Source organism: Chiroxiphia lanceolata, chromosome 1 (genome assembly GCF_009829145.1).
Source record: "Chiroxiphia lanceolata isolate bChiLan1 chromosome 1, bChiLan1.pri, whole genome shotgun sequence".
NCBI lineage: Eukaryota > Metazoa > Chordata > Aves > Passeriformes > Pipridae > Chiroxiphia > Chiroxiphia lanceolata.
Genome location: NC_045637.1, coordinates 86,403,106 through 86,426,751, shown reverse-complemented (window position 1 = coordinate 86,426,751; position 23,646 = coordinate 86,403,106). Strand labels below are relative to the sequence as shown.

The 23,646-nt window shown below is 36.0% G+C and overlaps 1 protein-coding gene across 3 annotated transcripts in view; it reads right to left on the bottom strand.

The window, feature by feature from the left end:
* The window catches only part of EXOC2 (exocyst complex component 2), a 125,595-nt gene that overhangs the window by 87,725 nt on the left and 14,224 nt on the right, over positions 1 to 23,646 (bottom strand). For all 3 annotated transcript variants that reach the window (XM_032689453.1, XM_032689461.1, XM_032689469.1), the window contains 4 exons: positions 19,050 to 19,226; positions 17,511 to 17,637; positions 8,554 to 8,667; positions 4,111 to 4,235 (listed from right to left, as the gene is read on the bottom strand). In XM_032689453.1, coding sequence (XP_032545344.1) covers positions 4,111 to 4,235; positions 8,554 to 8,667; positions 17,511 to 17,637; positions 19,050 to 19,226 — 543 coding nt within the window. The remainder of the gene's footprint in view (positions 1 to 4,110; positions 4,236 to 8,553; positions 8,668 to 17,510; positions 17,638 to 19,049; positions 19,227 to 23,646) is intronic.

Below are 23,646 nucleotides of genomic sequence, written 5' to 3'. Positions count from 1 at the left end.
ATCTGGGAAAATATATACGAAAGTGAAGTAAAGCAAAAGTGTGAATTAGATTTGTTACAAAACAAAACGTGACAACAGCAAAACCTGGTATACCATACCCATACTGTGCTACTGACATCTAATTGGACAAAAGGAAACCACTTCAAAACTAGTCATCAGTCTAGTTTGCAAACAGAATCACTAATGAAAAATTGGCTTTATATACTCCCTTTAAATTCAAACATGACAAATCTCCTCAAAAGTCAGAAGCAAAGGGATATTTATACGACAGACAAGCCTCAGCTTTTAGCTTCTCACCTTCTCAACTTCCCACTCTGACTCAATTTAATAGGTGATTTCTTTTGTTTTAGTTTCAGAGAAAATTAATTTAACAGGCATAATGGCAACAGCATAGGCTAATTCACACTGAATCTGATCCTGGATCATTAACGTGCTCATCTTAGAATGAGCCTTAGGGGATGAAGTGAAAATACTCTATAGGAAGAAAAAAAAAATCAAAAACCCAGGCATCGACCAGATATAGGATCATTTCAGCTAAATGTTATCCTAGCTTATGTATTAAGTAAGGTAGTAGGAAAAAGGACAACTATAGTCCAAGTTGCCCATCATACAGGTATTCCCATAGGCCACACATCTGAACAGGACTGGGAAGAGGAAAAAAGGAACAGTGCTGTAATAGTCAGTAGTGCTTCTTTCCTACAGATTTTTTCCTGAAAATCGTGTAAAATGTGTTTGCAGTTGTAATTGCACAAGAACTGTTGCCATGGCAAACTAGAGAGTCAAATCTAAACTTCAAGTTTGTTCAAGATACTCATGTTTCAAAGACAACTTTACTTGCCAGTACAACTGTCATACTTGCATGTTTTTGCCTAAGTGAATGACTGCAGTAGTCATTTGTCAACTTTTTTCCTTTCACTCAAATGAGAAGAAACCACGGCCTAAGAGCAAAGAGCATTTCTGAAAAGGTATATTCAAAGAAAATTAATTTGCCAACTTTCCAAAGACCTCTGTGTGGGATATGACTCGGTCATGACAATAAATTATGTCTTAACTACAAACATATAAACAGCCAACCTTTCAGGAATGCCACTTTCTAGGTTGCAATTAGAATTACAGGAAATAAATCAGCTGAACTCCACGACGTTGACAAGTGGGTCAAGTTGAGGTGAGCCCTGTTCCCCTCAGCTCAGTTTACAGTTCCCTTCAGCTGATGAAACAAACTTCCTGTTGAACATCATCTCTGCAGCAGAGTCACTGTCAAACTGTCAGCCAAGCTAACAGGCAGAGAGACATAAGGATCTGATAAGACAATTCTATTTTCCCAGAAATTAAACCAAACAAGAAAGGGTTCTGGCCTATTCGAGCTCCTATTTTCTTAATAAACACTTTCTAAATCACAAAATACAATAAACATCTTAGGACTGGTTTTATGGTTTCCATTGCAAATAGATGAATATGAAGTACTCGGTAAAGCAAGTGTTATACCTCCTAAAGTGATCCTCCTACAAAAAGTAACATCCTGTACTAATTTAGGGAAACCTACGAGAAATAACTGCCTACAGATAGCTCCATTCTGTAACAACAATGGAACAGATCTGCAGCTTATAAAGCATAACCATTGGGGTTAGAAGATGTGTTCAAAGATATGTGAAGAGGAAAATTGAGTGCCTGAGTTTTTGCCCTCAAGAAAAACATATCTTTAGAAAATAAATTAGATATTAGAAATCTTCCCAAAGGAAGTAAGTTAAAAAAAAATCCAAACCAAAATGAGCTCAGAAAATTTAAATCATATTGGAAGGTAGAATAAATACATTTAATAATGATTTTCCTTTGATTCCCTTTTCATCTGTGACAGTTGTATGCTCTGCCTCAAATAATAATTTTGCAGAACAATGGCTACATCCCTAAGAGTTTGTGCTGAAACAATCTTTCAAATATCAACTATTCCTCATATAGTTTTGTCAAAATGCATTTCAAAAATATTGTATTGTATGCATCCTTTTAAAGGAGAAAATAAGACATACAAATTCACCCTTACATGTGTAAGGGCAGGAAAGTGCCATTATGTGCACAAACACTGCCTAGCCACAGTATAACTGGATTTTTAATTTAATGTTCTTCTGTTAAAAAGCTTGAATTTATAACTGCATGCTGAAGAATTTGTTTTGTTTGTTTGGGTTTTTTAGTTTGGTGGTTTTGTTGTTGTTGAGGTTTTTTAAAATTTGCATCTGAGCTGTTTCTCTAGAACAATGCTAATAATGCTTATGCTCAATTCTTGTCCTCTTTCATTTGAGAAAACTGCAGTGATCAAATGTTCTGGAGAAAGCTTTGACATCTGGCAGAAGGACTGGATGATGGCATCAAAGGCATCCCTTTTGCTTGCTACTACTGGAAGCCTCTCCACATCCAACTTAACAGTTGACTGTATCTACCACAAGTTCAAGTCTTTAAAAAGTTATGCAATTTTTTCAGCTACATTCTCTCAAAAATATCTTACATATGGAGGAAGAAAGGGTAAATAAGTAGATCTGCATTTCAAGCTGAAATTCATATGCAATAAGGGTGGTTGTTTTGACTGAAAAGAAGCAAAACCACTTTGGCACATGCATTTAATATGAAATTTCAACAGAGAAATGTGCATTAAAATGTTACAGAAGGCAGTTACGACCTGCACTCCATGTTCTTTAAGAATTTGGTTTCAAAATTTAAAAACTAAGTAGTGTATTGATAAGTCACTTGAACTCCAGTGTTACAGTTTTGAATTTTATAAGAGATTAAGGCTTTAAGTCTCTAATTTTCTTTTACAACAGCATCAAGACTAGTCATTTGTTGTACGAATTTAATTCACTGTATAACAGCACAAGCTACAAGTCTGCTTCCTTTTGAGCACTTAAGGGGGAATCACTGAGGGGAAGACAAAACCAAGCCATTTTGGTTAGACAAAAAGTGGCACCAAGGACCACTTGAGTCATCCCAAATTTTAAGTTCATAATTTAGCTAAAGGACTGCACCAATAAACTCCAATTTCAGGTAAAAATAACACTGATAAAGACAAAAGATGCAAAACAATATACAACTATTATAATTTTTTAAAATTGATAATATAGTTGTTAATGAAATAAATAAATTTGCTTTCCCTACCTTTATTTTATTAATATTTTTTAAGTTTCTACTTGCTCTCGGACCTCTTCATTTATCAGAAAATCAGTCTTCAAAAAAGCCTATACTTTAACAGTTGTGTTCAGTCTTTCTGAAACCCCACATTTAAGGTTTGCCTTAGCTTTCTGTAAATCCTACTAAGTATTTGCTGATCCAAAAAATAAACTTACAAGGTAACACAGATGTCTGTCAGCACTACTTTTACTCCAAAGCAGTGTTCCTAAAGCCAACCAAAGTGCTAGCTTGGCTGAGGCTATACCTAGATATAAGCTTTCTTACTCCATGATACCTGTAACACAGGATCAGTGACCAGGAGAGATAATCAGCATAGTGGCAAATGACAAACCTACTAGGGATGGTTTACTGGACACTGTTGCTTTCTTATCCAGCCCAACTAGACTGGACTACAGAAGCCCACAATGAACTCTTACCAGAGAGACATTTTATGCTTTAAAAGTGTGTGTGTGTATAAAATAAATATAAATATAAATATTGAAATGGCAACTAAGATAACCTCATTTTCCCAATGGCAAGCATCATATAAAGGCTGTCTGATTCCCCAAATTAAGAGTGAGCTTGATATTCATATAAATATTACCATCTGACTATTGGATAAGGTATCATAAAATCAAGTTTTTCTGTTGCTACAGTTTTCAAGTCATCTTATATATTATCTATATCATCTCCAGTTTAACATTTCTTCCTGCATTTGTAGTCTAAGCAGTTTCATCAAATGCCTTCAATTCCTGTAAGATACATTTGATGTCATCTTTTGCAAATATACCACAACAATCAGCTAGCCAGTTCCAGTAACACAACACAGATTTTGGGCTCATTAACACTTTTAGTATAGAGTGTGAAGGAAAACTATATTCTTAATATGAAATGTAACCATACATGCACATAGTCTTTCCTTTAATACTGTATTTAGTAAGTGCAAAGCATCTTTACCTGACAGTGCATCTTGTGCTTCAAAAAATGTGCTGAGACCTCCTTTCACATAAGCTAGACTCCCCTCATTCTTCTTATTGGCTTGTTTCTTCAAATTCACAACAGCCGTTTTGAGCTGATCAAAACTGAAAACAAACAAGAAAACCTCCATGACATTCAAACAACAAATAAGGTCAGCTAATGAATAAACAGAACAAACTACTTGGAAAATAAAACCAGTAACTTTCAGAACAACTATTACAGACCAAGTAATTGCTAACGAGTGTGCTTTTAAATAATGACAGTTTATTGTTAGTCCACAAATCTTGTTTTTTTTTAGTTTCAATCCTAAATGGAGGGTTCCTGTCATGGAAGATATCTCTTTATAATACGAATTAGTCAATAAGTTTCTTCTACACATGCAATATTGCTCTTAATGAACTGTCTGTACTGTATTAAATAGGTGACTATAATTCACTAAACTAAGTACACTAGATTATCTACTGAGATGTTAGAAATCTCTTTAATAACGATATCTGTTTAACTCTGCAGCTTAGTGCACAACCCTTTTTCACTTTTTTGGTTCATTCAATATTTTTATGTTGGTTTGAACATACAGTTCAGAATTGAAATCAACATTAGTGCAGAAATAAAGAAAAGCTAAACCCATTCCCACCATCAAAGTATGGTTTTTACATGTAGTCTACTGAAATATTTTTGAAGGACACTTCATAGGGGAATATTAATTGCAACTCATCATCACTGTTTGTATGGTGGCTTTCTTTTTATCTTAGTTTCCTAATATTTCTCGATTATTACCACTTTACATTTCATTTCACATTTTCATTTTTTCCAAGTAGCTGCAATTATTTTAGAAGTCTTATGTCGTGAAGAAAATTTCATTATTTGCAAAAAATTTTTTTTTGTTTTGATGATGAATGTGATCTCAATAGTTATACTACTGGATTTACTATAAAAACACCATCATGAACAAGCTCAAAAATACAAATGTAGCACATGATTTTCATCCCTAAGGTCTTTCCACCTACCTGCAGGTCAAACTCCTCTCTCTAATACAAAAGAATCAAACAAAAAACTACACTATACCTCAGTGAGGAGAGGGAAACAACAATGAAGTCGGAAATTACAACAAAAGACAATTCCACCAATACTGTGCCCATTTTAAAAAGAGTTGGTAGAAAAAGACCATTAAGAGAACAAACCAAAGTTTAGCCCAAGCAGCAAGAAGCCTATCACCACCTGCTGGGAGACAAAGCACACTGGTGCACCTAGAAGCATTTTTCTTTTTATACTGGTGATGTCACAATACTATGCCTTATTTCCTGTTTCCATCTGCTGGACAGAAATCACATTACTCAATAGCTGGATTGGTCTACTTGAGTTTACAAAAAGTACTTACCAGTAGCACTTTCAAACTAACAAAAATATGTACAGTTCTCCTCTTAAGCACTGTTCCATGTTATCTGATGATCTAACAATATGTCTAAATAGTTCATTTATTTTTGTCAGGATATTGCCAGGAGTAAAAAAAACATAATAAAAAAGATGTTATATTGATTTCTCAAAAAGAATGTTCTTCAAGTAAAATACAGACAAAAGCTAACTAAAACATCAGTGCACCACACATTTAGCACTCCCAATACCTGAGGTTATACAGAGGACAAGAACTAAACCATTGCTGTGTTTCCAGAAAAACAGCACAAATTATATAGGACAGATATTTATACAACTCCAGAATATTTTTAAGATTACGCATTTTGAAGTGGGAAGAGAAAAACACCAACCAAAACATTTTTGCTGCTTCTTTGTTTAAAAATATACTTATAATTAGATTCAAAATATGACTAGATCCACTGTACCCTTTGAGCATTTATTCCAGTTGAGTTTCACACACCTTCTGCACCTTCAACACTAAGACTTGGATTTTATAAATCAATATAAACTGAATTAATATGCAAAAAAATCATTTCCTTCATTTAAGAGCAAAAATTAACACTTTTCTATTCCACTGGACCGATGGGACCATGACTTGAAACTGTTGACATGCAAAGACACAAATCGATGAAATTTTTTTTCAGCGAGAAAGATGAAGTACTTAAGCTGATACTAGACAAAGTCTTAGATCTTTCTTTTCTTTTCTAAAAGCACCTAATTCATTCAAGTTGTATAGCCACCAACATTTATATACTCTTGGGTCTGTGGCTCAGCTCATATCTTTCTTAAAGCAGTGGCCATAGCTGAGCAGATCACTTCAGCTGCAGTTTTAATAATGCCAAACAGAATAATTACTCCCATATCTTACCTAACACATTCTTGCTGATACACCCCAGAAGATGATTTGCATTAGACAGTCAACTGGTATTTAATGGCATGTTACTAACACTGGATTTTATTTTGTATGGCTGTTGTCCAATCCCAGGTGTGTACTCTGCTGTTACCTTCCTCACACCTCTTTGAGTCTTGTAGTTCACTATCTCACAATTGCTACAGCCAAGGCTGTCACTGGTTATCACATCCCCTGCCTTGCCTTCAAGAACCAGATTTAGGAAAGTAGCACCCCTGACTGCCCATTTAAACAGCTAAGTTAGAAGTCATTCCCAGAACTCTCCACAAGCCTCTGGGATTGATTCCCCTCTTATAAATATGAGGGACCTTAAAACTCTTCTACAAAAAATAGGGTCTGCTCTCTGGAAACTTCCTCAAGTTGCTTAAGGAAAACTTTTGTTCATTTCCTCATCCCACTGTAATGTCACCCCTTCCAGCCTCCTGAACAAGCTCTTAACCATCCTGGTCCATAAGAGGGACTATGTATTTATTGAAGCTGTTCCTGCACATGAAGGTCAAGTCCCTATCCTCTTTCCTGGGTATCTTTCTCAGGTGGCCTCTTCCCATCCACCACTTTATTCCAGTGATATGTTTGTCTAATCCCACCTGTGGAGCTCCGTCTCCTCATACTTGTTTCCTGGGTAGCATGTGAGTGTGTAAGGACACTTGAGGTTAGATGCTTCCAACTGGTTTTGTAACTACCAACAGCACTCTCCCTGATATTCTGAATTTGAAGTCTTTGCCACCAAAGTGTAAACCCACTGGCAAAGATGCTCCCACTCCACTTTTTCAAATGCACCCCATTTCTCACTAGCAGGCTTTGCTCTTTGGTCATGGATCTGGCTACAGAAGTAAAAAAAGGCTGCCTTTGAAACCAGTGGTACAGCCATCTGTGAATCTACAGGATGCATCCCCTATTACCCGAAGCCTTCCCCTTCAATAGCTCATGTGCTCTTCACTTTTGTCCCCAGGGCTCTGCAACCACTCTTGATCTGTTCTACATCTCTCCTGGCAGTGTCACTGGTGTCCACACGAATGAGCAACAAAATGGCAACAGTCCAAGTGTCAAATGCAAAGAATTTTTTTAAGTACAACTACATCAGATGCGTTCTCACTCTCAGTTCTTTCTCACTTTATTATCCCCTCAGTTTTTTTAAAAACTTGGTGATCCCTGAAGTTATCAGATTCTGACAGATAAAATAAATTTTTAATCACTCCTCTTAGTTACTTGATTTCAAAAGATGCTGTCACTACATGCATACTAGGTAAAAATGTGGTCTAGCTGTTGTTCTAGCCCTTCAATGTGCCATCATTTTGAGAGGAAATTCAATTATTTCCCAAGTAGACTAATGGTTATTTCTGGAGCTCCTAAAGCCAAACACCTCCCTCATCCCAGACAGATAACGGTCTATCTACCATTAGATAGAAAAGAAGTATGTTAAATAAATTTGAAAAGTGGTATTTCCTTTTAAAATGTTAATCAGAATACCCAGCTAAAAAAGAAAAAGTATTGTCCAAACACCAGCAGATCAAAGTTTCCAAACTCAGTTAGACATGCAAAAATATATTTATGTAATGCATTCATGTAAGTTCATATTATGAACTATATTTAAAAATTAAGATTTAATGGTCAAGATTTTAACGGATTTACTTCAAAGTTCCTACTCACTTGTCCAACACTCATTACTTTAGCATTTTCCACAAGTGTTACCTTTTAACTAAACACTATTGATACTAGTAACAATTTTAGTCATCTGTTCAAGTGCCCTTACCCGTGCCTCCAGTCATGACTTAACACCTAGAGTTTCCACTCTAGGCTAGGTGCCTAACTTCTTGATTCATAAAGGGCTTTTGTCTGAAGAAAGATAGCTTCCATCTGACATGGGGGGCTGGTGTGGGGGATAAAAACCCCACCACAAATTAGGTGTTGTTCAAAATGAAGTTTTTTTCAGAAGCACATTGAACAAATTGGTTGATTCAAGTTTGTAGTCGAGCAGAGACAGTAGTGACTACAGGTCTATTACTGTAAATGCAAACCACCAATGACACAACGCTGTATAATGAAATACCATCAACTGACCTGTGTTTAAAGCAATTACTTATATGATAGCAACAAACCTTGTTGTTGAGTGATTCTCAATCAGGTACCAGGCAGCAGAAAAGTTTTCACTTGTGAAATCAGCGCTCATCCCAGGAAAGAGTGACTCCAAATCTTTTTGAGGAAATCTGCCCCTGAAAAATGAATATTCATTTCTTCACTGAGTCATAGTCTTGTGAACAGTTTACAATTAAAAGTCACATAAGAAAACCCAACAAAAACATAAAACCCAAATAATTTTCCTGTAAGATGGAAATATAAACTTGTATCTCATCATGAAATTAAATCTGTTATTACAGACACATGTAGTGTGACCACGAAAGACTGAAATCTAATCTAAGTAAAATGAATTTTACCATTTTGATTTTACCATTACACATACGACAGAAATGTGTTCTGTACAAAATGCTTCTATTTTAACTTTAAAATGGCAGGACATCAACAGGTTAAGAGCTTGTAAGTGATCTCGCACCATCATTGTCTATCGATCCCTGTACAGCAGAAGTCAGAGAAACATGAAGGGAGACAGAACATATCTCCACTACACACAAGCACTGAAAGAAATCCTGAGTTAAAATAATTATCTGGCAAAACAGAATACACTGATCTGTCTGTTCATAGTACACAAAACACAAGAAACACAGGCATATCCCAAGTGACAGCCAGCATGTTTTGTTAGTTTTTATTGTCTTACAAATGCATAACGAAAGCATGTGAGCCAATTCCTTGTGAAAACAGATTCTCTACACTGGCATTTTTAAAACTACCAAGAGTTTCTACGATACTCATATGGAACATGTATTCCAGTTATTTTAAGACTATGCAATAAAAATATTTAAAGCGTTTTTTGATGAGAACATGACAATCTTCATCCCTCAGTCCAGACACACACTCAGCACTTGGCCATATTCATTGGCAATACATCACTAGGTGCACTCTCCCCCTTTATTCTTTACCACCAGCTGCACCCCATCTTCAGAAACTAATTGTGGTGAACAAGTTTACTTTTGGTCAGCCCTGAACTGGTCAGTCAGTTGGACTAGATGGACTTATGTCCCTTCCAACTGAAATATTCTTATCTATTCTAAAAATTCACTGTGTCATTTTTGGATCACAACATTTAACTCAAAAGTCAATAAAATCCCTCTCTGATGCTCACAAGTTGGGTGAACTTTGCTATGCAAAGCATACTGTATGCAAAGGCGAATCTGTCACACTTTGAGAGAAAACTTGGTGGTAGCAGGAACCCAGAGTCAGTTATTAGAATTACATTTAACATGTATGAAAAGCTATTTATATGGACACGAAAGCAGCAATTTACTAGTTTAAGTTTTTCTGTAATCTAAACATGTTTCAAGATAGTTAAAATCATTTCTATTACAAAAAGCAAACAGCAGATTAAGTGAAACAAATCTAAAGGCAGGCACAAGAAAAAGTGCAATTATATAGAGGAAGAGCTGTTTTCTGGAAGTTTCTTTTCATATCAAAATGGCCATTAGCACAAGCAGGTACAAAGGAGTTACGTACATAATGACATGGCACAGAAGTCTTTCATCAGTAGCACCTGATTACAGCAGGGGCATGAAACAACAGTTTTTAAAAACCAGAAAAAAAAAAAATCTAATGAGATGCAAGGAAAAGTGATGACAGATATGAAAAGTAGAGATACAGGGGAAATAGTGTGAGAAACAAATGTAGCAACTAAAAATGAGGGTCTCAACATTTCTCTGTGTTCAATGAAAAAGTGATAATGTTAAAACAAAACTTAAAAACTTAAGTAGCATGATTGAGTATTTCCAATGACCTTAAATTTCATGAATGACAGTAAGCAGAAAATGCTGATTTATGTAAGAAGGAGAAGAAAGTTTCAATTTATTCTTCATTTGAAGAAAATTTAAGATATCTTATTTTTCACTCAAATTAGTCAAAAGTGCCCAGCAGGCACATGAACTTCAAGGATAGTACTTCATATGTGATACAAGGTACAGCTGTACGTAAAAGTATTTATATTAGATCCACATATGGTAGCATCTTTTTGGGCAACTACAGTTTTTAATGCTAAAAAAACAAAAGCAAGAAAATAAATCTGAGTTATCTGAGAAGAGACTCAGACATTCTGTGCAAGCTCTAGTTAAAGTGGATGCACTCAATACAGAAGAAGAATTTTGCTCATGTTTTCAGAACTTCCATGTATGTTCCCAGAAACCAAAAGAAACTGATATAAGACAAAAAGCACACACATTCAAATACACCATTACCAAATGCTACTTATTATTGCAAATTTATAAGATGCGAACTATACAATTCCTAGGGGGAAAAACTGCCCTATTTACATATATATATATATATTTATATTTATATATATTTATCTTGAGAAAGACCAAGCTAGACATGTAATCAATTCCTGCAAATTAATCTTGCCCAAAGGCAACGGTATATTAACGAAGGGATTTTTGAAATTTGATGTTTGACTGTCTTGAAAAGTTATTAGGAGCTTTCTTCCAGCAGATGCATTTGTGTAGAACCATAAATTAACAACGCTTTTATCTGTGCAGACATATTTCAGACATAGTCACAACAGAGTAGAAACATGAATGTGAATGTGTGAGGTATGTTAACAATATGTTATACTCCCTGGTATAGTATCCTTATTTTTATCATAAATTTTACCAGTAGTTTTTCCACTAACAGATATGGGGAGCTTGGAATGACTTGCTACAGCTGTCTTCACAACAAACGGCTCGCTAAAATCCTCAAACTGAAAGCAACCGTATTTCTAGAATGTCTGGCCAGATGCATCTAAAAAGAGACTGGCTGACTCCACATACACACAAGTTTGTTTCATTAACTTCCAGTAGTAAATTAAATAAGTCAGTTTTTGGAAGTTGTTTTCATGAAAACTTGCTTACTGTTTACTTATAAACAAGCCCATATTGACTTGAGAAAGTATTTCTATTTTACTCTTTTCAGAATTACAGGGTGAAGATGAACTAGTAACAAAAGCTTACACCATGCTGACATGCAATTAAACTATTGATCATTTTTCTGTTGATTTGCTCATTATACAAGAATCCCTTCAGGAAGCAATTCTGAATACTTCATCATTATTAAAGAGTAATCACGTAAAAGAAACTGGGAGCCACATATTGAATCCATAAAACCTCCAAAAAAGAGTGAAGTTTGCGATCCTTGACAACTCTAAGTACTTTGCTACCTTTACAATTTCAGCAAAGGTACATGTATTGTATTTATATAGTAGCACTTTCTGCTAGGCACACTATTTTATCTAAAACAGAATCAGATCTCGTATTAGACCTATAGTCAACATTTTAAAATAGTCTTATTCATCCCTCAGCAACAATTTTAAATATGAAAGAAAATGAGGTTTTGCATACTGGTGATATTAATGAGAAGTATAATAAAACTACATTTGGTTTCAAGCCACTATACACTCCCACTTCCCTCAAACCAATTTTGTGTACATCTAATGCAGTCATATAGCATTAACGTAGTGGTCCTCGCTTCCATGTAAAGGTCACGCACATCTACTTTGGATTCAAAACACATAGCATACAAACAATTCACTTGTGCCACATGAGCCCATTCTTCCACTACCCCAAACTTTATGTTCTGTATAGCTTGACAGTCAATAAACCTACTAAACACAGCATATATTGGCTTTTACAGAACTTGTGCACGTAGAGATCATTTATATTCTCCAGAGATTTAAGATTAGTTGAAATCTCCATGGGTAAATCACAGCCTCCAAGCAGTCACAATCAAGTAAGAGTAAGAGGATGCAATGGATACTAATGAACAGAGCCTGACTACGAATACAGTTTAGCAAGTTGTAATTTTTCTGTACAAATTATTTCACTTCTAGAATTTCAGAATCTCATGGTATGCTTTTCAGCATATGTGACAATATTTGCAGATTAAAGGTAGGTCCCAAAACAGAATACGGCCACCAAAAGGTAACTTGAACCTCAATTCCACAGGAGTTGACAGGTCAAAAGGAGTAACTAACTTTAAATAAACAGATTCTGAATAGCAACCAGCATAAACAAGCTCCAGCTAGAGCTGCTGTACACTCCCCCCTCTGTCTGGTACCAGTCAGACTCCTTGCAGTTGGCTTTGTATCAGCTGTACTGTGTTAATAATGCGTGCAAGAAGACCAGTATAAGGGACACTGTTGTAGACTAAACACAACAAAACAGAAGGTGTTAACACAGGTCTCTCCAACAGCAACAAGACAAGGATATGCTCTGGCAATTCCTACCTAGTAGCACTAGGTTCATTAGAAATATAAAAAGAAAGTGGCAATCATATTTGACAACTGACAGAATGTGGTAAGAGAAGTCTACTAAGAGATTTTAGGCTGGTGGCTGCAAGTGATGCATCAGCTTAACAAGCAGTTAAGTGCTACTTTATTTTTTAATGTCATAAAGCTAGGAATATATACTGCAACTCTCTTCTACAGTTTTCACAATTTTTCTGCATGCATCGCTCTGTTCAGGTTTCCACAAGCCCACCACATTCAATGATGAACTTTACAGCACTTCCACACAAGCCCTTTAAAAATAAATAAACATCTCAGTCTCCAGAAAGTCTTTTCCTATGTCATGGTAGCAAGCTGATGTTTACCATTAGGTGGCAGCGTAAGATCATCTGTTTCCTTCTCCCAGATGAACTGTTTTGGAAACTGGCGTGGGAAGAGGGAAGCATCTGTATTGAGTGGGTGGATACAGATGTGGAATGTACTTAGCATGTCAGCGTTTGCTTTCATGTACGAGATGGATCCACCATAGTGACCTCTGCTACATGCAAAACAACAAACACTATTTAAAAATTTTCTAACCACCACTAGATCTGACTGCTGTTACAGCTTTACAGAAAATAGATTTTCTGAGTCTGACAGAGTAGTTAGAAGAGTCAGGGAACCCTTGATTAAACAAGGACTTGTCGTGCAAGAGGAGAAAGTATGCAGTACATTGGAACAAGCAATTCATCCATAAACGTTATGTAGATCTAAATTTTCCACCACCAGATTTCAACCATTATCTTTAGGACACAGGCATCACATATTCTCTCCCAGAATTGTTGAAAATTCTCAACGATCCTATGTTGGTAGGACATAACCTACCAACAGCTCTAAACTATGAAAACCAACCCATCATTGCCACATCACTGTTTAGGTCTGCATTTTCATACTAAGTTCCACATTTCTCAGGCTGAGACGATAACTGTGCACTCTTTTTCTTCCTTCCTTATTTAAGACCTCTCCTGGAAAAGCTAGCAGCCCTCGACTTGGATATGTGCAGTCTTCACTGAATTAAAAACTGGCTGGCTGGCTGGCTGGGCCCAGAGAGAGGTGGTAAATGGAGATACCTCCAGTTATCAGATGGTCATTAGTGGGGTTCCCCAAGGCTCAGTATTGGGGCCAGTCCTGCTTAATATCTTTATCAATTATCTGGATGAGGGGATCGAGTGCACCCTCAGTAAGTTTGCAGATGACACCAAGGTGGGTGGGAGTGTTGATCTGCTGGAGGGTAGAAAGGCTCTACAGTAGGATCTGGACAGGCTGAATCAATGGACCAAGGCCAATAGTATGAGGTTCAACAAGGCCAAGTGCCAAGTCCTGCACTTGAGTCACAGCTGTCCCATGCAATGTTACAGACTTGGGGAAGACTGGGTGGAAAGCTGCCTGGTAGAAAAGGACTTAGGGATGTTGGTCAACAGTTGCTGAACATGAGCCAGCAGAGTGCCCAGGTGGCCAAGAAGGCCAATGGCATCACGGTCTGTATCAGAAACTGTGTGGCCAGCAGGATCAGGGAAGCGATTGTCCCACTGTACTCGGCACTGGTGAGGCCACGCCTCAAGTACTGTGTTCAGTTTTGGGCCCCTAACTACAAGAAAGACATTGAGATGTGTTTTAAAAGATGCATGTCCAGAGAAGGGCAATGAAGCTGGTGAAGAGTCTGGAGAGTAAGTCATAGGAGAAGCAAAGGAGTTGGGGTTGTTCAGCTGGAGGAAAGGCTCAGGGAAGACCTTATCACTCTCTACAACTACCTGAAAGGAGGTTGTACTGAGGCAGAGGTCGGCCTCTTCTCCCAGGAAACTAGTGATAGGACAAGAGGAAATGGTGTCAAGCTGCACCAGGGAAGGTTCAGGTTGGACATTGGGAAAAATTTCTTAACTGAAAGGGTGATCAGGCATTGGAATGGACTGCTTAGGAAGGTGGTGGAAGTCTTGAACACTGGAAGTGTTCAAAAAACAACTGGACATGGAACTTAGTGAAATGGTTCAGTTGATGAGACAGTGATCAATCAAAGGTTGGGCTCCATGACATTGGAGATTTTTCCAACTGTGATTCTATGGTTGTTTAAGGGTTCCTGGCAACATCTGTGTAACACCACAGCCAGAAAGAGAAAGGTGGCACAGCCCTGCATTGCGCTTAAAGTGAGCGTAAAGATGGGGATAGAACACTAAAGTTTTGTATGAGTCTTTTCCCTCATTCTGCAAACTAAAAAAACAGAACTCAAAGATTAAATATTTTAAATACCTATCTTTTGGTGGGAAATAATACCTCATAGCACACACACAACAGGTACTAAGTTACAGCAATGCCAAAAAGCCCTTATCTGATTGGATCAGTTCTGTGTTTTAAAAGATGAATGAACAACTGCTAGGAAGGCAGGAGAACAAATGCTTGTGAACACTCTTTTACAAATACATTTGTGACTTTAATAATCAGCAAGTTCACATCACATTACGATTTAAATTATTTTTTTATTTAGCAGCTGAGATTCTTAGTTGCATGACACAAGAACTGCAGTTAAGTTTTGGAAAATATGAAGAAATTATCAGACAGAAATTATGTATACTTACAACTTGTCAAACCTGCAGGCTGAAAGACGATGGCCTGCACATTGTGTGTACATATAATGTTTAAAATATCTTGACTATGTAAAAAAAAGTCAGGAGGATGAGTCTATATCCATAGTTCTTTCTTTGCATCCTTGCAACATTTGAATACAAAAAGAGAATTCCAGTGCATATTTTGAGCATACATGTTACTCCTACAATATATCTAGAGGCAGTTTTGTAATTATTAATAAAACTTGTTAGATTCCTTATTATCTATTTCCCTTAATTCACAGTTCAAACCTTTTGTACACTGAAATCCCAGTCACTCCCAATTAAAAGAACAAGTTATCTTGATTAAAATCCCAGATAAAATATTGAAAAAGATGTTGTTTGAGGAGTATAGGATTAGAGAAAAATAGTTTTAATGTCAGCCACTCACAACTGCTTCTGACAGTGTTTGAGAACATATTATATGAGTTTTGAGATTAAGTGCTTCATTGAAAAAGTAACCAGAAAAAAATAATATATCATCATTTTAAAGGAGACTTGTTACTATAAGATTGATTAAAACTTACTTATATGCAATAGAATACATCACATGGATTAAGGAACTAACTACAAAAAACCCTCCAAAAACTAAACAAATCCGTGGAGAAGCAAATCTGAGAACATTTGTAGGTAAAGTTTCACTAAGGCCCACATCACCTTTTTAACAGGATTTAACAGATTTATCACCAATAATTTTTTATAAATAGTTGGTAAAAACATTAGGAAGAAAGACTGTCATTTGGACTGAGAAGACAGACTTGTCAAGGAAGCAACAAACAGAAGAATATGGCCAAATGCAAGAAGATAAAACTAGAATAAAGGATTCCAGAGAGTTGTTACAGAACAATGAGCAACCATACCAACAGCAAAAGCAGCAACTCAAGAGCATCAGCTAACAAACCACTCACTGGTTATTGCCAGTGCAGCATTGTGGTAAAAAAGCATTATTATGGGGTTTTTAATTTACAGACAAGGTAGGGAGAGTTAAGGAGTGACAGGAAATCTTCTAGTAAGATGTCGGAATATTGTCCACAGTCCTAAGGTCCATATTTTATCAGAGTTTGGAAAACTGAAGAACATGAAACAAGTACCTGTCATAAGTTATATCAGAGGCTAGAGAAAAACAGTAAGAAAGAGACAAAATCTTCAGCTTGTTGAAAAAAAGTGGGTTAGTAGTTTGAAGAGAAAGAAAAATACATATTCAAACTAGAAGAGAAATGCATAGCCAGAGGTTGGAAGGTAAAGATGGGTCTACTGGAAATCACATCGAGATTTTGGCGAAGTGCAGCTTTCCCATCAGAACAAGGTAACAACGGACAGTGCAGATTTTCTTCAACACACTACCGCCCACAAACAGAGTATTCTGCAGATGAGACCTGAGTAATAGTTTACTTTAAAATAACCTGTGGTTTTGGTAGAGCTGGTATCTTGATCAAAAGAAATATTATTCCTAATGCTATTTCTAGGAGTCAGACATATTTGGAGCCCTAAGAGTGTCCCAGTTAACCCCCCCTAATTCCATTTTCATTCAATATAAAGTTTCTATTTTAGAACACAAATGACATAAATTCCACCATACTTAAGAACAAAAGTAAAGAAGACTGTGGGTTGGAAAACAGTATTAATATTACAGTAAAATAAACTAGCTGATGTAGCATAATAAATCACATTTTACAGTACAATTTTAGCAACAGATAGCAATCTAAACATCCTTAAAAGCCCCGTGAAACTCAAATGCAACAGTAGGTATGCCATAACTAGAATGCATAAATCTGAAGCCTCGGGTTATTTACCAATCCTTAAAATCTAAACATCACTGGGGTTCAGTATATCAGTCTTTTAGATTATCTACAGCTCTAATTGATGATTCAAAATAGAGGATTATGAAGCAGGATACTGTGTGCACTAACAACTCCTTTCAGTTCAAAATAGCAAGAGCTAATAGATGTATGCATTTTTAAACCTTTCCCTGCCCTGTAAAGCATTAAACTTTTCTGGAATTCACAAAGGCACATATAGAGAAAACCACTAAAAAAGTGGATTAAAGGTATTTGGTACTCACTTGTCTATCTCAATACCAAGAGGATTAGCTGGACGTAGGGACAAGGGGGGAATCCCTTTGTTCCTGTCAGTGCGCATGTCATAATAGTTCATTTCATCCACCCAGACAGCAGACTGATCCAAGATACCTAGAGAAAACAAAGTGCAGATCCTTAAAACAACAAGGGCGGTCCAGCACCATCAACCTCTAACATACTGAATTAATTTCAAAAATCCTGATAAATATAAAATGCATGCCTAGGTAATATATTGGAAGATACATGGCAAAACAACCTGGATGCAATTATGCTAAATTATTTTATTACAGCTGCTGAAAAGGTATTCATGCCTGAGCATCAAACATTATCCTCTTGCAGACTGCACAGGAGCATTTTCCTGATCACAGTTATTAGTATTTTCATTCCTGCAGGTCTTTTGGTGTCTGTTCAAACCTTGTCATTTACTACTTTCAAAACCATCTCTTACCTGGAAGTCTTCTTATTTGCATACTTTAGGGTTTTGGTGCCATGCATTATCCAAAAGTTGAGTACATAAGTGAACTTTGGCCACAGGTCACGATAGATGACTCAAAGGACACAGAACTGACTTTGTTTCCAAAGCCTTAGCACAGACAAAGCATAAAGGTGAGGCACAAGAGGTCTTGGACCTCAGCTGAAAATGAAGCCAGCCCTACTCTTGGCCTTGTCCTCCTTTAACATACGCATCATATACTCAACACCAGAAATTAACTCAATCCCCACACTTACCTGTTTTTTAAAATATAAATTCTCCTCTCCCATCACCAAAAGCTTCACTGTGTAACATTTGCACTTGATTCACCTTTCTATTATTAAGATCTTAGTGCAGCTTGGGAGAAATTATGTGTTATTTGTCACTAAACTACTGAGAACAAAAGCCTAAAATAATTCCTGTGGGAACTCCAGCCTTAGAAAAGATAACTATCCAACTTCATCAATGAGGGGTCCTGAAAGAAACATTTCCAATCCAGAGGGTATTTAGACTGGATTCTAGATTAAGTAGAGGTCCTAGACTGCTTGGCAACACCATTTCAGTGGTTAAGCATCTCAGGAAAAATACTTAAGACTTTCAGTCTTGCAGGATGGTTTGAATTACAAATAAGAAACGGCACTGATGACTCAACTTTCTTTAAATGATTAACTGTCAGCTCAGGATTTAGGTGTAAAGTTCATGAGCTGGTTTATATTTTGAATGTATCTAGTACACTACTTAAGAGTAATTACTGGATCTGTCATTAAATTTTTTAAAATTTAGAAGTTTAGTGCTATTCCTTGCAGAAAAATGAAGGGTTACTTTTCATTAGTCATTGAGGGTTTTATCAGGATTTTGAGAAAGGATTAATTTACATATACCGTGACTTTATCTCTACATATATTTGGACATTTTATTGATATACTCTGTTTTCTAGACAACAGAAAATCATCCTGAAGTGGATCCATTTCAAACACACATTTTATATAAAGAGACAGCCATATACTTGTTTAGCAAAGAAAAGAGATGTGGATTTGAACAAGAAATATACCTATTTTCTCAGGTTTAAGCAGTTTGAAGGAAACAGTTGAAGTTCCTTTGCCACCAGACTTTGTAGTAACAATAATGTCTCCCTTGTCATTTTTAGCCTGTCCAACTCGACACACAATTTTACTGGCAGACATCCATTCAGCAGTTAGCAGACAGTTGTGTCCACAGATTGTTAAACCTAGGAAAAAGAAAAAAGAAATACTCTACTGTGAATAGAAGTGTCTTTTGAAATTCTGTAATGCAAATACTTTTATGATGCTTCATGTATTTACATAAATATATGACTCTTCACCAGCCCCCTACAGTCAATTACAGTCAAGGTGTCACAAATAAATTTTTCAGATGTTCCCTAGGTGACTTCAGGTCTTTTGTCCCAGTGACACTTCATGAGACACATGCAGCACTCCTTGGAACTTATTTCAATCTCTTCTACCAGTTCTGGGTTACTGTGACTTTTACTTCATATAGTACAATAGATTTTTCTGTTTGCAAGACAGTAGAGAACTGTGGTTCAGTATTGTGTTTCTGTGAAACTTCCATCAGAACTGCTTGCAACAAATGTTTCATAAGTTCAGTCTACATGACTTTGCAAAAAAAAAAAAAAAAAAAAAAAGACACTGCAACATATTCACAATAAACAATGTTTCTTCAGCCTTACTTATTTAATAGTACTTTTGTGGACACAGAATGGTTCTTTGGTCAAAGTAATATTGACAAATATTCTGCCCCAATCTCTTCTGTACAAAATCCATGATGCAAGACTGATTCTGATGAATAAACTGCTCTGGTCATATGATAGAATAATTGGGTAGAGTTCATCTATTCCCTCTTCTATGCTCTCTCACAACAGAACCAAAAATGACAAACTAAGAAATACATGAAAGTCTTTTCTCATAGGTAGAGACTGTGGTATACTAAAATTTGTCAAGTTTTAGTGCTTAAAAACACCTCTTAAACACTTAAAAGTCAAGGTACACCTTAATATAAGATCCAAGGCTTCCTGAGATTTTATGTCAAATCAGTCTGATCAATACAACCAATCAATCTGACTGGTTCTGGTCAGATCAGGACTCTGTTTGCTGGAATAGACTGATCATTTTCTGAGATCTAGAACAACAATTTCCATATTCCTAACAACTGGAGTTTTGCTGTCCTGAAAAACTGGCAAGATTCTAATTTCTACAGTACTGATTTGGAGAACACCTTCATTAAGTTCATCTTAAATAACACCCCTACCTAGGAACATTTTGCCTTATGTCCAAAAGCATAAGGCTGTAGTAGAGTGTTGGCTGTACTGGAGTACAAATTAGTCAAGCACAACAGTTCCTCCCTGTTGGCTTGGGTTTTGTTTTTAATTTCTAGAAAGCTCTGACCAATTTAAAAAATACTTACAGACAGAAAAGGGTCAGCATATGTGGTTCAGTACCAAAGTTTCACACTTACTTCTTCTCACAACTTAAGCCTCTGACATGACACAGCAGACAAATTTGGCAGTTTTCATGGTTGTCAGACATAAAAATGTCTTATTCACTGCCAAAAACCATTTTGAAAGTGAAATCCAAAAAATAAAAACCCGAAAGGCATTGAATCTTATTACAACTTAAATTAATTTTACTTGAGCAAGGACAACAGATTTGTTACCTAAAAGATGCCTGAATAAAGTGGGGGGAGTGGTGTGAAAACAGATACAGATACACAAAAAGAAGCCTTAACATGAAAAAATATTCTGGTTGTTTATTTGCAAAATTTTAACCAGTCAGGTTTTAGTTTTCACAGGGGAAGGAAAAAACCATATATTTATGATGCATGGGTTTGAACTTCGCATTATATTATTAGATCTTTTCTGGTTTTATGCTAGCATCTTCTCTAAAGGCAAAAAGATTGTGGTAGGGACCAAGACTAACTAGAAGACTTTGTCCAAACCATTCATAAAGAGGTTTTCACCCCAGAATTTCAAAGGTCTGAAGTCATGCCTAAATTAAGTAAATCAAGAACTAAGCTATAGCAAATTTTTGATCAGCTGCTTAGAAGATCCTTGAATCAATTATTTTCTATTAATTGGAAGTTCCAAAAGCTCTCAAGAGAACAAGACCACAAGATCCAACACTTCTGAAATGGCAGGAAACATTTGCCTGTACCTAAAAAATGCAACAGAAAGTTCAGTCTCTATTAACATTTTATATACCATACTAAATATAGTAATGGCACAATTTCTAGAGCAAATAAAGAGATACTGGGGGAGAAGTTTTGATAGTACTGGAATGACATTTCTTTCTCCAAAAAAGAAAAAACTTCCCTTTAAATAAAACTTAATTTGAACCTGTTGCATGGTACAAACACCTTTGAGAATATCATACTTGGGTTCTAGCTTTCATGTGCCTTTCAATAAATGGGCATAAGTAATTCTCTTATTGACACTTTCCAATTTTGGTTAAGCTTATATATGGACAATTTTACAATGCCTGCAAAACACAGCTGCAAATGTCTTAAAAGACAAACTAAACCTTGAAAACACAAATGTTTCAGCGATCTCTTGGATTTTATTTTTTGTACCATGACCTATAGAGTCACAAATAAAAAGTTTATTTGGTTTCAAAGATACAAAGAGATTACTAGAAGGCATTCTCTTAAATGAAACAAAAAGCATGTTCTTCTAATATGAGATACTCTATTTATATATAGAAAAAAAGTTTCTTGCTTTTCATTTTACTCTAATGTATCTCAAACTTTATAAACTTTATAAAAATCTTACTCAAACTCTCTTAACTCTTATGCCTACAAAACCTCACTTTTGCAAGTATTTCCACTCAAGTTACAGGGAATATTCACATGCTTAATTTAACCATTAAAAGAAATCTTTACATGTCTTGGACCTTAGTCACTTACTGGAGAAAGCCGACAATTGAGCTGACAAGTGAAAAAAATAAGGCAATCCATTTTTACCTCAAAGTATAAAATTATTAGCAACTATATGTTCCTATTGTTACTCTGAAGGAAACACAGGAAATATAAGAAGTTGATCAGCTGTAATACTGTTCAGGAGACATCCTCCTTCCAAGAACCTAGCACTGATAATTTCTAGAGGATCATACCAATGAGGTTAATGAATACACAAGACATAAACAAATAAACAAGAAATACACTCACCTCAAACATCATCAGTTATTTGAAGATTTCTCAATAAAGAATCATTAGTGTACCGCAACTTCATCTAGCAGCTCAGGAAAATACTACTTCCTTTTTTGAGAGACAGCAAACTGAAGTGGAAAACTGTAGTAGTTTATGCTTGGCCATAAAGCTCATTGTGGTGGCCATGAATGGAATTTGTGAATCTTCATTTACAGTCATGAAACGAAATATTTTTTCTAGCAAAGCCAAACAAAATTCCAATGGACTTCAGAGGAGTCATGATTCCACAACAAATTAGACAAATTGTCTCTAACATGACTACTAAAGTACACATATGCATAACTTACAAAAGAAATAGGGGAAATTCCAGTAGTTATAGTTAATTTGGATTTCAATAAGATTTTACAAAGTCCTTCTTGAAAGGCTTATGAAAATTAAGCAGCTATAGGATATGAACTTCAAATGAGTAAACAGCTCATTAAGACAGACACAGGATTACGGTAAAGGGTGTGTTTTGACTGAGGAAAGTTTCCACAGGATATATGCTGGGATTACTAATGTTCACTATATTCATAAATTACAAGATAAAAAGGTTATAAAGTTTGCTGATGATATTACCAAAAAAAACGTGGAATAGAACTTATGAGACTGAGTGGATGCACTATAATGTAGATGCTATACAACAGCTAAAATTCAATAAACAAAGACATGATGCACACAGGCAAAACCTTAAATTCACAGATGACAGGTTCATATTGACTTCTAACCCTCAAGCATTAAATCATGGAACTATAGTAGGCAGAACAACAAAAACCATTAGTTTGATACTTAGTGGAAGTTATATGGAAAACAGAAGCCTATGAAAGAAATACAAAACAAAAGTGAAAGTACAGTGTTATGCCACAGTGCCTTCATATCCTGAACACACCATGTACCCAAGATGACGGTACTGAAACCAAGAGAGATTCACCAAAGAGCAACAAGAAGGGCCAAAGATACATGCAGAAAAATTAAATAAGCCAAGATGTTTCAGCTGGAAATGAGGCAATAGAGCAGTAATGAACAAACTCTATATGGTCAGGAGAATTAGAGAAAACATCTTGCTTCCTCTTGCAATAATGAAGTTAACATGTTAAAATCAAAACAGCAATGGAAATGGTTCTTCAAATAATGTGTAGCTAAATCACTGAATCGCTTTGTCACATCTGTTGCAGATGCACAAACTGACTTTACACTAATTCAAGGAATAGCAACCCTATAGTGACTTTCTCAATACATTGAAAACACTTCTGGTAGGAAATTTTCCATGCAGAGATTCTCAATGCCCGGGAAAGTAACAAAGGTCCATCTCATTACATCCACCCTCTTCTAGTACACTCCAATAAGCATTCACCCTTAGTGTTCATGCTCAGAACAGGATGTTGAGTCAGGTTAAAGGTTCATCTAGCAAGTCTGATTAGTTACACACT